This window comes from Rousettus aegyptiacus, unplaced genomic scaffold (genome assembly GCF_014176215.1).
Source record: "Rousettus aegyptiacus isolate mRouAeg1 unplaced genomic scaffold, mRouAeg1.p scaffold_m13_p_10, whole genome shotgun sequence".
NCBI classification, from domain to species: Eukaryota; Metazoa; Chordata; class Mammalia; order Chiroptera; family Pteropodidae; genus Rousettus; species Rousettus aegyptiacus.
This window is the reverse complement of record NW_023416285.1, coordinates 66,546,530-66,564,135: the sequence shown is the minus strand read 5'-3', so window position 1 is coordinate 66,564,135 and position 17,606 is coordinate 66,546,530. Positions and strand designations below refer to the sequence as shown.

Genomic DNA, 17,606 nt, shown 5'->3' with positions numbered 1-17,606 from the left:
TAACTCTGGGTGTTGAAGAGGGAAAAAAGTTTGAATCAGACACTCCATAAAGAATTGTGTTACTCAGGGTCTTGTAATGTTTCACATTAAAAGGCAGCTCTATAAGGCTTTATAGAAATTATAGAGCAATTCACATGGAAGAGAAGAATCTGAGTAAAGACTGAGGGGAAGATAAAAATTAAGCAGACATTTGAAGAGAAAAGTTCGGTTATACTTTAAAAAGGTTAACTTTTAAAATGTCACTGTAGTTTTTGATTTGAATAAAATGTATCCTATAAGTTTGAGTCAATATACCTCTATATTTAGGAGGGAATCTTTATTCTATTTCAGCTTCAGTACTTGGCTAAAGGCAACTATTTGGCTTTAGCCTTTTAGAAACCTAAATAGTTGAATATCTACTTCCACATCATTTCTGTCATCCCTGAAGTTGTGTATGATCAGTGAGTGAGTGTACGGACTACTGTCATATGCAAATTAATAATATGAACAAGATGTGTCACCAAGATTTGTTGTTAATATCTGAATATATACTTTCAAATATAGGTAAGCACTCTAGTTATACTGAGTGTAAAAAATTTCCTCATGTGTTGTATATATTAAAACTCTATTATCACTTGAAGTATAATTGAATTTTTATTGCAAGAGTAAAACTCTGACATTTGATGATTACTAAATATTAATTTTTGTGTAAAAATAATTATCGAGGAGCTTCAAATTGTTGAATAGTGAACCATTTAAAAGAAATAATCCAGCATCTGACAGTACTAAGAAATTATCACTTCTGTCCATAAGAGTCAAACTTGAAAACTCTGATCATTGATAATGAAACTGTAAAATAATATTTAGATATATTTCAGATTTATTCTGGTATCACAGAAGTTCATTCCATGATTTTGATACTTGGATCTGGCCGTGACTCACTATTGATTTATAACATTTGGCTTTTGGACATTCTGCCAAAATAGGTTATTTGGTGTGCTTCTAAATGTATAATGCCAGTCAATATGCTTTGAGAATGGTCAATTTATTTTTCTTTAAGTGAATATTAGTAAAAAAATAAACCCATCATTTTATCTTTAAAAATGAGCATAGTATGATTGTAGACCAACTTATACACAGAAATGAAATAAATAAACTGGGAGGGGAGAGGAGAAAAGATATCACCTCATTAAGGTGTTTGTGATACCGTATTCTCACCTAGACAGTCCAGAGAAATCAGCTTCTTCTTCTTCACATCTTTCATCTAGTTCTTTCAAAGCTAAGGTAACATCTTCTTCACAGATTGACTCTGGATAGCTTTCAGGAGCTAGAGGCTCTGGCATGTCAGTTTCCTCTAAATCAAGAATTCCTTGACATACAATAGAATCCTGCTGTTCTTGAATTATATATGACCCTTCATCTTCAAAGGCTGTAATAACCCGTTCTTCTTTTAATACTGAACTTGCATCCTGTAAAACAATCATATTTTTATGGAAATTAACAAAGAGATAATTTTATCAACATAGAATAAATGACTATTGCCATCAATATACATCTATTTTATTAAGGTGTCTGTGATACCGTATTTTCACTATCTTCATTTACAGTTTAATTTTTGGACTCTAATTATAGAAAATTGTTTTGTAAAAATAGCCCCAAGTTTAAAAAGAACTGAAATTAATAGGTAACACATATTGCCACACAGAAACTTCAAAGAGTTCTCATAATAGGAAATATATCTTTTGGTAAATATCTTTTTTCATATATATTCTAATTGTACATAAAAGGTTTATATTATTACTATAAGTTCTCTCTTATTTGAAATGTAATTTCTTTAATTATACTAGGATATTATATCCAGTAAATTCTGGATATAAGTGGGAGAAAATTCAAAATAGCTGACCCACTGGTCCTGTGGGGCTGCCCATGAACCAAGAACAGGTCCTGGCCGATTAGGAGGATGCTAATTGAAACAAGATGCTGAAATGAAACAAGATGACAGTCTTACTAGTATAATTAGCTAAACACTTGTGATATAAGAACTGTTTTCAGGTAATAAGACCACAATACCTCATTTCAGATTTGGAAATTTTATATTTTTATTTTTGAAACTAAATGAAAGACAAGCTCATTTATCAAATACACTGACTGCATTCTCCTAACCCTAAACAAATGATGATGAAAATATGTTATAAAGTGTACTCTTGCTTTTACCTTCCTATCCACTATAACATTACTGAAATATTGTTGCCACATACCTGGCACACAGAGTAGATGCTCAACAGGTATTGGTTGTAAATGAACTACCACTCTTAAAGAAGAAAAACATTTCCAAACTGTATACCATGACGGTATCAATGCCAGTTTTAATTTGCATTGATATTAGTTTAATCGGTTTGAAAATTAGCACTACTGGTCTCTTACAGTTAGGAATAAAGATCAGCTGCTTCTTTCAGTACTTAGACCTAAGTCACTAGTTTTATGGTAGTTCCTCATCTTGTGCTCATTGATAAAAATAGAAATTTCCTTCCAAAATAAGAAAAGTGAAAGTCAGAACCTCTGGGTCTTAGTTTATTCATCTATAAAATTCATTTATAAAATAAAAAGGATTTTGACCAGATTTTGGGTTGGGTGGTCTGAGATAAATGAATAACTAACCACAATGAGTTTACAATCTAAAAATGGGGTTAGGCTAATACAAATGACAATAATGTAGAGTATGGTAAGTGTAAGGCAAACATTAGTGATATATAAGACTACTGGTACTTGAAGAAGGGGAAGGTCACACCTGGTTGAGGAAATTGAGACTCATCTCTTCAGAGGAAACACATATGATGGGCTTTGACAAAGATGGGGTAGTGACAGTGTTATGAACCGAATGTTTTTGTCTTTCCAAAATTCATATGTTGAAACCCTAATCCCTGATATGGTGGTATTTGGAGGTGAGGCTTTGAAAGGTGGGTAGGTCATGAGAGTGGAGCGCTTATGAATGGGATTAGTGCCCTTATTAGAGGCTAGAGAGCTAAATAGCTCTTTTTCCACCATGTGAGGGCATGACAAGGAGACAGCCATCTGCTAGAAGGAAGAGGGCCCTCCTCGGACAGTGAATTGACTGGCACTTTGATCTTGGATTTCTTGGCCTCCAGAACTGTAAGCAATAAATTTCCATTATTGATAAGCTACCCAGTTTATGGTATTTTGTTATAGCAGCCCAAGTTAAGACTGATAGTTTTTCAGGGAAAAGGAATGAGAATTTGTCTGAAGCATGGAAATATGGCAGGAAAATACAACGTGTATGCGAAAGGAATAAGTCTTCACAATAATATAGTACAATTATTCCTTAATCATTCTAAAACATTCAATACACTCTAAGGTTTCTATCTGAAAATTTTTTTTGATGCTTTTGCCAATAAATAAGCATCAGTTATTTGGAAAGATAGTTTAGGTGATAGTGCTAGAGATATTCTACACCTGGAATTTTTATTGGTGTTAATTTTTCCTTCAACATCAATATCTCGGCTATTATAAATAACCCACCAGAGTCCTTAGTTTAACGCCCTCAGATTTCATTAGTTTATACCTATATTTGGTTGTCATTTGTTCTTGAATAATAATTTGAGGACTGATGTTTTATCTGTAATTATTGTTATATAATATATACTGAAAAGTTCTAACAATTTAATTTCATGAAGAGTGCTTTGGGTTACAGGAATGGATTCGATAGTTATAGTAGATTATGAGAATCAAATTTTCTTATTAGACAAACACATACACAAACACATGCTTTGTTACAAAGATCATTTCCTATAAGGAATAATTTCTGTCATCCATGAATTGGTCTCTAAACAATTATAAATACTAGAAGAAACCTTCTGTAAAGGTTTCTCTAATAAACATAAGTTCAGAACTTAACCCCTTCTAGAGCCCAGACGTTCCTGTCATGACAAGAAACACTTTAGCCTGATCTATCTTCCTGATAGTAACATAATTTAAGGGAAAAAATTCAAATAAATATTTCTATGAATGGGTTTTTTATTCATAAGATATTCTACCTATTAAAATTAAATTATATTGCTTATTTTAAGAAACTGCTTTAATGATATAGTTATGGTTTTATTTCAACATGTTAGTGCTTTCATACTTGTTTTAAAAGGGGACAATTTTGGTTATTTGACATTATTAGATACAGCAAGGAAAAACAAATTAGGCCAACATATCCAAACTCGTATTATTCTTTTGTGGAAAGCATTCTTTTGGTGACAGTTTTAATGTCAACAGAACTGTTTCTAATAGTATGGTTTAAAAATATTACTTTCATTCTCATCCACCAATGTCGCAAAGTTTGTAGTGATAATGAAACCCACTACTGTAAAAGGAAAAAAGTCTAGTAAATTGATTTGGGGGGACAGGGAAAGGGAAGAATCCTTAGGAACTTTACAGTGCGTTGGAATTAGGCCCTTTAAATATTATTGGAAAATGCCCACCTAAAATAACATAATTCCCCGGATATATGGAAATATCTATGAATTTCCAACTCATTTCTAATAAATATGAATTATTTCTAGGAGGTAGTTTACTATGATTGGAGCTTTCTAATAACCAAAAAATAAGAGTTCCTCATTTCCTAATTAAATTAAATGAAAACATACAACCATTAACTATGCTGCTTTTGTTAAGAAAGTCTTTCTAGAAATCAGTCTGCTGTTGCCATCTTTTCTAAAGAGAATGTCAGTTGATCTTTAACATGCTATGATTCAAATTAGATAGTGGATTATTTTAACTAGATGATTATATTATCACTCAGCAAGCCTCCCAACAACTGAAAGAAACAATCTCCTTAAGGTGCATCTCTAAATCCTGTCAGTTCTCTTCATACACATTTCTCATGTCCTTGCACTGGGAGGTTCCGGGCCCACATTATCTCTTGCTAGTATCTTTATCTCCGTATCTCAGCCTCCTCCAATGCGCCCTGCACACCTCTATCACGGACATTTTACTAAAACACAAATCAGACCATAACTTTCCCCAGTGATAGGTGCCTAGACCACAAGTTCCACGTGTCAAGTACTAGGACCTACTTGCCTTCTTTCACAAGAAAAGCTGATTTTGAAAAAATAAACATAACAGATGATGGCCTTCTTCTGCTTAAAATCTTCCAATGGTTACCAGCTATATTGTCTCTAAAATGGACCATGAGGGCACCTTAGCGCATCCCTAATTCCTTCTCCCTCCACTCTCCCATGTTCGCTGTGCTCCAGCCCCACTGGGCAGTTTGTTGTTCTTCAGATAAACCAGGGCCTTCGTAACTGCTGCTCCCTCAGCCTGGAACGTCTTCCTCCACAATTTCAAGGGTCGGCTCCTTCTTGTCACTTAGGTTTCACCTCAAATACCACCCTATCCAAACTTCTCTTTCGCCAAGTCCACATTGCTGTTAGATTCTTTTTAGTGTGAATAATAAAATCATCACTTTCTGATATATTATTTATATTTTATTTGTTTTACCCATTTATTATGTCTCTCCTACTAGAATTAAACTCCATAGACAAAAGCCTTTGTCTGTTTCACACAGTGCTGTAAGCTGAGTGCCTAGAATAGTGCCCAGCACCTGGTAGGGGCTCGATAAATATTGGTTAAATGACCGAACGTGCGTATGCTTTGTATTCCTATCTAGGGATCTGATACAGTGCTTTTCACCGATATCTCTTTAAAGAATGAAAATCCTTGACCTCCTATCATCTCGAGATAAAGTCTAAGTCTTTAGCATGGCACGTAGGACCCCTCATGTCTTAGACCCTAACCACCTCTTTTATTGTTCTTCCTCCTCCAACATATTCTCTAGAAATACAGAATTTCCAGCTGTTACCTGAATCTACCATGTTATTTCACATTGCCATGTCTTTCCACATAATGTCACTCTGCCTAGAATGTCCCAATTGCCATGAAGCCTGTCTTTTACCACCATTACCCCTATGTACAGCCAATCGGCTACAGAGTTTTCAAAAAACTTGAACGTGTCTATTATTGAGTTTATCATACTGAAAAATTATGCTTTTTAGCCTCCTCTGTCTCCCTTAATAGACAAAAAAAGCACTCCCTGAGAGCAGGGATTTTCCCTTATTCATCATTTTAGCACCTACTGAATGCCTGGCAGCTAGTATAATCTCAATTAATATTTGAATTGAATTATCTAAACTTCAGTCATACTTATATGTGCATTTTTAAAAAGCTGCCAAAATACCTTCATTTCGAAACATGTCTGCTTACTGTTAAAGATGTAAAATACACTTTCAGCTTAATTAGAGCATGAGAATTCAACTTACTAAAATTATGAGTTGTAAGAACTACATTAATTTGGTTAACACTGAAAAAATACAGTATTTCTCTAATAGTTATCAAGGCATAAAAGCACATATGACAGAGCTATTTACAATTAAAAAAGGTATTTATAACAATCTTTTAAAAAAAGCTAAGAAAACTAATACTTACTTATTTTTAGTCAGTCATTAGCTTGGAATCTGGCTTACTTCTCACAGGCCTTTCCAAAAAACATAATACTAGTGGTTCCAGTCTTTTTAAAAAATTTCATTTAAACAACTGCTAACACAGCTGGCCTGAGGTTTTAACCCCAATCATAGCACCAATTACATAAACCCAAACACAAAGCAAAAAGAGATGAAAAAACAAAAGCGGTCCTTCAAAGAAGATACAGAGCCACAGAAGATGCTCACCATCCCCAGAAGCATCTGTACATTAACCTAATCACATTCTGCAACACAAAATGCTCATTAAAAACACTCAAGATTATTTTTAACCTGTAGGTCATTTTTGTAATCCATTCACTATTTTTGTCTTCAGATTTGGCTACTTCACTTAAAACAACCCAACAGGTTAGAAATACTGGAAACAAATCAAAAAATTAGCATATCAGATGAAAACTCTTTTGAAAGAAAAGCAAGGGATGTAACAGAGTGCTAAAAAGAGCCCAGATCGGCCATGCACCAGGCCCCATTTCTCCCCACCTCAGGCAGCTGGTTGTTAGCATTATCTAGAGAAGGCTCCAAACTTGGGGTCTCATCTCTGATTTGAAGCACTTCTTCTGTTGAGACACTGCCAGTGGAATCTTGAGACTGAAGAAATAAATCAGGATGGTCTGGCATTGTTTCATCTACAGCAGAATCATTGTTCAACTAAAAGAAGAAACAGTAGAATTAGGGATTTATGAGTCAGTGATGGTCACAAAGGCCACAAGAAACATTCTATATCATAAGATATTCGGGAGGCTCAGTTACAAAAAGCTTCTTCGACTTCCTAAAATTACCTTTCGCCCCTATTTGGTCTATACCAGAAGTGGTGCTGTTAATGTACACAGCTAATCCATCAGCAGAACTGAAATATCCTTTAATACAGGTTAAGTTTTGCTAAACAAACACTACCAAAAGGGAGGAGCTCTATATGACTATGTTCACCTTGAACTGAAAATCATATTTTTATAGTAATGCTTTGTGTCTTCCACTGGTCCGCAGATTTGTGAGGGCAGGGGCTCTTCCCTATGGTTTTTATTTGCCCCAATAAGCCTCTCAACTAACCCCTCGCCTACGTTTTAGATGGTAAACTGTAGCTAATAAGCACTGAGTGTTTAAGATGCGCCAGCTCTGTTCATGGTATTTTACATGTTAGTCACTCTAACTTTCCCTCCAACCACACGAGGCAAGTATGGTTATTGCAGTGGATTCTCAAGGAAGCAGAGTTGACTGCAAGTGTGAACTACCTGTTCATTTCTTTAAGCAAAAATAAATGCCACAAAACTTCACTAAAATAAAAAGAATTAAGACAATGAAATTGTTGTTATGGCAGTCCATCATTAGTGGTTTTATATTCTTTGAAAAGCAGTAGTCATTAATTAGAAAAAAGAAAATATTATACCTTTTCCTCTTTTAGGCAGGGTTATAAATTTTCCATGGTCAATATTTAGCATTAGCAATTTCGAGTTTGTGATTTGAAGTAGGTAAAGGCAAAAATTGTTGGTCACTGTTGCCAGTAACTCGAACATTCCTTTAAATGAAAACAGCCCCACAGAGGACCAAGTCCGAGGTGGCACAGATCTAGGAGCAGACTGCCTGATTCAAACCCAGTTTCTAGCTGTGTGTCCTGGGACAAGTCACTGACTCTGCAGAACTGCAATAACTATACTTACTCGTGTGGTCGGAGGAAGAGTCATAGTGACTAATATATGTGAAACACCAGCATCTTAAACACTCAGTGCTGATCAGTAACAGCTTAGCTTATCATCTAAAACTTAAATGGGGGGTTAGTTGAGAGACTTATTGGGGCGACAAAGAGATACCAAAAAAAAAAAAAAAAGTGAGAGGTGACTAGAAGCTAACCACAAGCTGACAACTTTACATTTTGACTAAAGCCAGCTCAGGTCCTGCTGTTTAATACCAGTGCCAACACTTTACCAGCAGACCAAATGTGGGGCAAACGGGTCCAAATCAAAGAGACACACAGTCTAGCTCAGTGTGTAAAAGGCCCTTGTAGAAGAGCTATGTCACTGTAGGTTACGCCTGGTTCTTACTGGTTGATTCCTTATCATATATACCACAGTGGCTAGTCCACAAACGTTCTCTTGCCTCATATTGCCATGTTCAAGTTCCAACCTATCTACCACTGCATCCATTATTTCTGAATGAACAGACTACTCTGCAGCCTTCCTGTTCTCATTTTTCACTCATTCTTTAACTCTCTGCTGTCTGGCCATTGGGATACAAGCCAGAACCTCCATCAAATTGAATTGATCAAAGCAAAGTCATGCTCGATCTTTCCATACTAACTAGGGAAGAAAAGTGGGTAGCGAATTAAGCAGTGTTAGTGTTCACACTGATATAGCAAATATGTATCATTCAAGAGGAGGTCCTCTCAAAGTGCCCCAAACAACTCACCATTACTAGGAGAGGAGCAATATAAAATATGTCTTAGCTGCTAATGGGTGCGCAGTATCAACTTAAACATTTAGTTCTGTCATGAACAACAAAATACTCCATTGTCGCTGTGATTTTGTATTTTCATTTCAGTGTGTGCATTTTACCCAAACTGAAATGAAAAACAGAAATATCAAGAAACAGTGGTTACTAAACTGGAAGTTAAAAGGCAAAGGAGATCCCAGTCATCGTATGACAAAGTAACAACTGTGTACCATCTGCCTCCGAGAGAGGATCTGGCTTGCTGTCAGTGCTGCTTCTTCTTCTGAGGACTCGTCTGTGTCCTCCTGGTTTGTCAGGTTCAGGCTGGGGGTGCTGCTGGAACACTGGTACTCCTGGAGGGATGGAGTGTCCCCTTTGTCAATACTGTCCAGTGAGCGCCTGCGGACCCCCCAGTTGAAATTGTCCATACTTTCACCCTGGAAAGGCAAGACATGATTTCTAAGACCTCAAGTACATATTTATAAATAAAGTAAATGTCACACACCAGGAAAGCATATGCCACGATGGAAAATACTTAATGCATCATCAAAAGCAGAGTTTCAATCAGCCCTTCAATTTCTTGAAACTTTTAAAACATCATTAAATATTCATATTTAAAGAGATCAAAATATTTGGTTGATAACCTATTTTAACTTAGTAATTTTCTTAACTTTCTATATTGTATTACTGGGGACCAATTAAATCTACTATCTAGGCCTTTTCTAATCTAATACACAAACACAAATGAGACCACAAAGACAAATACATCACACACAACAACAAATAAACAATCCACAACACCAGGCTGCAACTTACCTGCAGCTCCTGGTTGGCAAAAAGGAAAACACACAGAATTAGAAAGAACGAAGACAAACATTTAAATATACACTACACTTTTGGGGAAAACTCTTTGTGATTTCTCAAACCCAAAGACTGATTCAAGCTCTGGATTAAGCCTTATGTAGGAAGTCAACATGTGATTCGAATTACATTCTTATGCAAAATATATTGCGAAAAAATCAGAGACAGACACTTAAAACAACATTTCTTGATACACTTTAGCAACACAAACTTTAAGAAAATCTTCGAAATTTACATAGATTTAATACTTGATACAATGCAAAACTGACTTAAAATACCCACATTCAATTGACAACATACAGGGTCACAATTATTTTCGTCTGTAGGATTTAGTCTGTTCTGGCTAAACCAAATGGTCATTTCTTATTATAAAATAGTTTAAAATCAAAACTGCACCTATCAAAACAACTTTCGCCAACTTCAAAAGGTACTATGACAAATTTCAATTTCACTCCAGATTTATAGGTTTCTGCTATTCTCAGATGATCCTTCTTTGTAAGGATATAATTCTTACAATACGTTCTTAAGCCCTGATAATGACAAGTTACAGTGAGTCAGCTAGCAAAGTATGAGTTATTCATGTTTCTTTATTCAAGAGGATTGTCCAGAATGGACGGTTTTAAGTTTTCCTTTCTCTTTCTTTTTTTTTAATACAGCAGAAAAATACTAATTTCAAATGAAATTTAAGATGGAAGTAAATTGTGTAAAATGGATGAACAAAACCAGAGTTGCTCCGGTTGAAAAGGGGGCCTGGAGTTTCACTATTTGGCCTTGGATCTGTCCCTTTTTCTCAGGATATATCCTGGAAGCCCTGGGGCTCTGCAGGTCAAAGTTTGAAAAGCCACCTTCCTAGAACATTACTTCAAATATTATTATGTAGTACAACATATAATAATGGCAACCATCTTCAATATATATTTGGTGGGCTTTCAAAGGTTTCATTAGCAGTTAAGTTTGTTTTGTAGCAAAGTATTTTCCGTTACCATATTTTCAGCAAGATTTAGAGAATCACTATCATTTAATTTGGCCTAATTAAGAGGCCAAATTATTAGCACTGCTTTCCCCAAATTACTGTCACTTGAATTAAAGACAGACTTACAATAAGTGTCTTTAATTTAATCTGACTAAAGTTGCATTCAAAAGCCACTTTTATTATTACTGGCATTTTAGAGTACTAAATGAACTTAGAAGCATTTACGGTGTTCTTTAAAAAAAAAAAAAGCAAACACAAAAAATCCTTACGAAAATGTCAAGAGCTTGCCTTTAGAAATTTTAAATCTGAACTCTAAAAAGCAAATAACTACAAAAAAATTTAGAAGCTGAACATGCCGTGGGATAGGGCAGCAGGTCTCTTTAATCCATCATACTTTCTTGCCTGACCAAGTTTGTCCTATTTCCTACAACATGTTTTTCAAATTATGGACATGAAATCAGTTTTCTAAATCAATACAGAAAGGAAAAAATAAATAATAAAAAAATAAAATGTTTCAATGTTCTTGAAACTTTTATTTTAAAAGTATGTTTACATATATACTTGGTTATGATATAAATGTATTAACTATAGATCACAGTAAAAAATTTTAAAGCCATCGTCCCTATAAGGTGCTAAATAACACTTGTTTGGGGGCTCCTATGAAACCGTACAATTGTGTCTTTGGGAATATGTAAACTATTATATAGGAGCTTGTTCAGCTCCTAAGGTAGTGTAAAGGCATTGTTTGATTCTGAGGCACCACGGCCATCACCTCACATCACCTCACATCACCTCACACCTCACATAGGCTGAAGCATATGAAAGGACCTCCCTCATCTGGTTTCCCATGAATAACTATGGGTGTGACATGGCATAGGCCATACATTTCACTCCTCTACCTCATCTGTTAGAGCCAAAGGAAACATCCCTTCAAGAGAGTTGGTGAAGGCATATGCATTATATAAGTGACTTCGAATTCTTTGGAGAAAGATATACCAATGACATGGTATGGATACCAGGGCAATCCTATTTGTTTTACCACAGTAATTATTTCAGAAACTGGCAAATGTCTCAACTTGGGTCAGTGAGATGGGACAAGAAGTTTGCTAAAAGAGCAACTTCTTCAATTTCATGAGAACATTTCTGGAAGTGACCCTCACTTTTTCTGAACACTGCTGAGTGCGAATGTAAGGCCACACACAGCAATGACGACCGTGTTTTCGTTGTCTGAGGTTAAGCTGGTTTGCAAGGACCCAGAGACCTCACTTAGCCCTTCTAAATAAGCCCTGATTCTGGACTATCTCAGTTTTATATAAACCTACTCTTTGAGTTGGATTTTCCACTTAGAAAGCATCTGAACAGATACAACCATTAATTTAATCTAAACTGAATCAATTTAGAGGAGAAAGCCCTCTGAGTATTAAGTGAGGCATCTGAGAGAGTTGGCTACATCATAAAGAAGTGGTGAGAAATGTCATAAAAAGAATCTCAGTCATCTGCCACAGGAAAGAGTCCTAGCGAGCCAAAGCCTCCTAATCGTCACTTTGGTGTAAGTGCCAAGTTCTTAAAAATTGTTTGATAAACTTTAATTTTTTACTATTTTGCTGCATATTAATTTATATAGTGAATGCCAAACATTTAGGCCTAAGCTCACCCTAAATTAAAAAAAAAATGGAAGAAATTCATTTTTTACTTTATTTTTAAAAGGTAGAGATGAAAAATTAGATGCTCCTCTTTTATTTCAGACTTATTCTGTTATTGGACTAATTATACTAATCACATTTAGTTCTCAATTTAGACTTTTATCTTTTTAACCTTACACTGACCTTAATAAGAAAAAAACCTATGGTCAAATTTTTAATTCTTATACAGCTTTAACTATTCTATGAATATTATAATTGAAAGCTCAGATCCTTACCTCTGCATCTTCCAATTCAACATCTAAAAAGTCAAAATCCTTAAAAACGCCAAACTGTTGTTCACTGGTATTATCTTCCACAGCCACTTCTTCCTCTTGAATTATGTCTTCTGTTGTAGAAATTAGGCTAGTCTGTTGGTCACCGACTTCCAAATCTTCGTTAGAAGAGAATACAACCTGACCCCCCCATACAAAAAAAAGGTCATCCATCAGCTTTGTCACTCTGCATATGAGACATCAGTGCCCTAAGAGCCACTGTAGGCCTCATCTATCAATGACTTCAGAGCTCTAATTTGGTTTTCATGTTAATGTCTAATGGGTTGAATACTTAATTAGCAGAGCTGTCAAGTGTCACAAAGACAAGTCATATACTTTTTTCATGTTTAGTCAATACCCATTGACTAGGGTAAGCTAGAAAAGCAAGCAAGGGGACAGAATAATTCAGAATAATTTCCATTTCTTCATGGAATAACAAGATTTTTAAAACCTTTACACATGCTTTCATAATTACTCACTGATGGATTCTTCGGAAGGCCAGATTCTGGACCGCAGAGAGAAAGCACATTCATTAGCTTTTCTCTTGTTCTTCGCTAAGGAAAAAAAAATTCAAACGGTAGGATTACTGATAAAATAAGACACATTCTCAAGTTCTCATACACACAACAAAACTGATTCTTCTATTCTATGAATGTTCAGTTTTAGTGTTCTTTTACATACCTGTGACAACTGTGGCCTTTTCCAGCTAACAGGGACCAAGGCATTAGAATTAGAACCAGAAGAAGTAGAAGAAGTACTCCTAGTAACAGCAATGACTTTCGGTTTCCCATTTCTTCCAGCTGCGCTATGCTGATCACCATATTTGTTTCCAATAATCGGTGTCTACATAGAAACAAAATGTCAGTGTTTGACTTAAATATTTTAACAAAAAAGGATTAATAATACATGCATTTTAAAAAAACAAACAACAAAAAAACAGCATAAGGAGAAAGATTACTTAGCATGTAGTAGATGTTATAAAAATCAAAGATGATGATGTCTTTGTTTAATCAAGAGATTTCACTTTAATGAAATAAATATCTGAGACTACCAGAGAGCTTATCCCTATTTTAAATACAGACCTGCCTTCCTAAAAACTACAACTTCTACCTTTCTCCCCATGGTATAAAATATATTTTCTTTGAAAGCTCAGAAAATATAAAAATGATTTTTAAAAAATCTCACCAGATTTAATATCTATTAATATTTTGTTTTTATTCCAATACATATTGATAAGTGTGGATTCAAGATAAGTAACAACTCTAACGAAGAAGATCTCTATGTAGCTTCTTATTATAAATCTGATATATATTTCCAAAATATATTTCGGTAAAAACTCTATGATGATGCAAAACTCATTTATAAGTATTTGGCTTTGTGCATTGTCTTGAATTTGCATTTGAAAATAATATTCAGGCTCATCTGCATGTTATACAAGTCCCTTTATGATCTGGTTCCTACCCATTTCCCTAACCTCCACTTCTAACATTCATCCTGAACTTCACAACTTCACACTCCAGCAAAACTGAACTTGCTATTATTGTCCAAATATACCATGCTTTTCTGACCTCTGTTGCGGTACATACTGCCCCCCTTTGCATGGAATATTCAAGCAAAGCTCTTTTTAAGAGTGATTCCAGACTCCTAAGGAGGCCTTCTTTGAAACTACCACCTTCTGGGTAACTATGGTTGGACACGTGCAGTGTGATGATCTGTTTACATGCCCATCTTCCTTATTACGTGCGACTCCTCCATGTCCTGCTGGTGTAGCTCCAGTGCCTACACATGGCAGGTACTTAGGACATTTTAATGAAACAAATTGAAATTTAAGTATGTCCAATGTTTTGAGAATTCATATCACTGCTTCAAACAAATTATTACACCATCAATTTCTGACTTGGGGGAAGAGTAAAGTCCAGTTACTCTATCATATACCCATGCTCTGTACTCCATTTTAGAATTCTCAAGTGATATTAACTAAAAAATTAGCAATAAATATAGTTTCTATTTAAAAAATAACCAATAAGCTTTGGATAAATTTTAATATGGAGACTACACTGTAAAAAAAATTGTTTAAATCTATATATTCCTGATCAATTAAAATGTGATTTAATTAGATCTTTAATTTTTATCTTCCTCAACTCCTCTGGAATACTTGATCCATAATTTCTCTCTTGAAAAATTCCTCCTTTGGCTTGTAAAAAACCATTCCAATGGCACCAAGGCCACTAAGATTGGGCTCAAGTGCTGGAGAAAAAGGAATTGGGGTTCCCAGCAAAGGTCAAAAATCCTTGCATGAGATTTGTATTAATATGTGACATAGTCAGGGCCCAGGTTCCCTTTGGGACTAATAGGCCTTACCTCTGTCTAGCTCTAAAATATTGGGCTTCTCAGGCCTCAATTTATTTTAGCCTTGCTTTTCCTTCCACAATTTCTACTTTCCACATATACAACTCTGAAAACCCTTTAATTTTGTACTTCCACCCAAGTTTTCCTCTAAAACTTAAGATTTCCAAATCTAACTACCAGGTACCTACCTGTTATGTTTCTTTGTTACCTTCAAAGTCAGTACAGTCAAGATTGAACTCATCACCCCCTCCTTCCCTGCCAAAAGCAGTTCTCCCCGAATGGTGCCACCATTCATGCAGTTATCAAAGGAATTGTCTGTGACTTAGCATCTTCCCTCCTTCCCATCAAATCCCAGCAATTACTTCCTCAGTCTTTTTGAAAACTATCCCTTCCCTCCTCATTTTCTCTGTAGCTGCCTAGGGACAGTTCTACATTATCTTTTGTCAAAATTATCCTAATTTCTTTCCTTACTGATTTCTTTCCCCTCCTCCCTGGTCTATTTTCCAACCTGTTGCCAGAGTGAATGTCTTTAAACGCAAATCCTAATATTTCCTACTCTAGCTAAAATTCCTTTAAGAGCTTCTATTGTTTCAAGATACAACTATTTTGTTCCTAGGGCAGGCAAGATCCCTGTGATCTTGTCGGTCCCTATGCCTTCAGCTTCATCTGTCATCACCCTCTACCTCCATCCTCTGTACTCTGCTCAAGGCATGGTGTAGTCACTGGAAGTCTCCAGAGCGCCATGCCTTCTCACACTGACAAGCTGTCATTCACACATGCTGCCTTTTCTTAGATTTAATCCTCCCCAAACTCCCATATATACACATGCCTATCTAGTGTTACTTATCTTTCAACACTCAGCTCAGAAACAGGCTAGATATACGGGTATTCCTATAGTACTTTAAATTTACTTTCAGCTGAGCACTGATCACAATGTTTATTTGTCTATTTCCCCAAGAGATTGTAAGCTTCCCTCCCGAGAGGAGGCCTTCTCTCCACTCCCATCCCACTGTCACACCAATCACAGTGACTCCTACGAGTATGAGCTCAATGCATGATGAATGAACAAATGAACAAATGAACAAATAAAAATTTCTAAGACAGCATCTATACTGACTCCTGAGCATCTTACCTCAGATATATCAAAATGAAAATCTAAGGTCTTCCCAGGCAACTCCTTAGAGACATTAAAAATCTTAGTGAAAGATATTTCAGGAGAACCTATATCTCCTCCATAGGTCTTGGGGATATCGTTGGGCACAACAAGACTTGCAGAGCGAGATACCACCAGTTTTAATATGTTAAGGGCTTCCTTCCAATAAGGACTCTGGTTTGAAAATATAATAAACATATGAGTTACAAAAACATAATTAGGAACAGAAATTTAGTTACTGTAAGTGATGAAAATATTGTTCCTACAAAAATGTTTATGAATCATTTTTACTTTGAGGTCTTTAACAGAGGATCTGAGTTACAAAAGAAAAAAAACCAAGTTATTTGTAATGTTAGTCTTATGAGATAATATATATATTGCTACCACATCAGAATATCTTGCATTTCTCCCAATAATGCTTTATAAATATTATTAATTTAGAAATTCCAATAAAGTATCTAGCAGTAGTGGTAAACAAAGGGTTATGTATATGTGAACTTTCTAGATGAATGAAGTTTATAGTTTTATGGCTCTAAATATTTTAAGTCTTAGAGATAAAAAATTTTAATGCATACATTTTTAGACATGAAAATGCTAAAAGAAATTTAGATTTTTGTTGATGACCCAAGCCCTAAATATTAGGTATAAATACTGTGTTAAAGTGATGCTCAGAGATTACTGAGTTATGCAGTAATCTTTCTTCTCCCTACACATATGATAGCTATGTTTTTGAGTTTTTCTGCTTTTTAAAAATTTATATATTTCTACAACATAATTTAGAAATAATTTACATGATAAATGTATATGTAGAGAAAAATCAATGTCTAATAAAGAACTTATAATATTTTCCCCTTACTAGCTACTTAAAAGAACACATATAAAAAACTACTTTTTAAAAATTTGTTACCAATATCACATTTCAACCTTGTATTATATACATTGTTTCACAGCTAACAATTCTAGAGGTGGGAAACACCATTAAAACAACAAAAAGAAATGAAAAATCTGTAGCAGAACTGAGTTATTCAATTTAGTCAATGACATCTTGATATGAAGGCACCTAAAGCACAAAATGTTTAAAGTGATAAAAAAATCCACATAATATTGACATTTTAAGAATATCACTGTATAAAAGTTTACATTCAACAAAGTTATGACAATAAAAACAATCATTTTTTTTTTCTGACAAAAATAATTAAAGGCTCTGAGCACTATAAAATGCTAACCCTTTTTCAGAAATGTTTCCACATATTATATGAGTAGTTGTGTTTTAAATGTAAAAGATTATCATTCAACATTCTGTAAAATGTTGAATGTTTGAATAAAAGTCACTGATTATGATGACCCATCACCTAAATATGACATTGGTTCACACAA

At 35.0% G+C, this 17,606-nt stretch overlaps 1 protein-coding gene across 14 annotated transcripts in view; it reads right to left on the bottom strand.

Moving 5' to 3' along the window:
* FRYL (FRY like transcription coactivator) overlaps window positions 1–17,606 on the bottom strand; it is a 228,821-nt gene that overhangs the window by 14,239 nt on the left and 196,976 nt on the right. For 13 of the 14 annotated variants that reach the window (XM_016128140.2, XM_016128138.2, XM_016128139.2 and 10 more), the window contains 7 exons: window positions 16,209–16,403; window positions 13,409–13,570; window positions 13,207–13,281; window positions 12,692–12,868; window positions 9,173–9,376; window positions 6,999–7,166; window positions 1,198–1,448 (listed from right to left, as the gene is read on the bottom strand). In XM_016128140.2, coding sequence (XP_015983626.2) covers window positions 1,198–1,448; window positions 6,999–7,166; window positions 9,173–9,376; window positions 12,692–12,868; window positions 13,207–13,281; window positions 13,409–13,570; window positions 16,209–16,403 — 1,232 coding nt within the window. Of the gene's footprint in view, window positions 1–1,197; window positions 1,449–6,998; window positions 7,167–8,926; window positions 9,070–9,172; window positions 9,377–12,691; window positions 12,869–13,206; window positions 13,282–13,408; window positions 13,571–16,208; window positions 16,404–17,606 lie in introns of those variants that run through there. The other variant, XM_016128143.2, reaches the window with a different exon arrangement.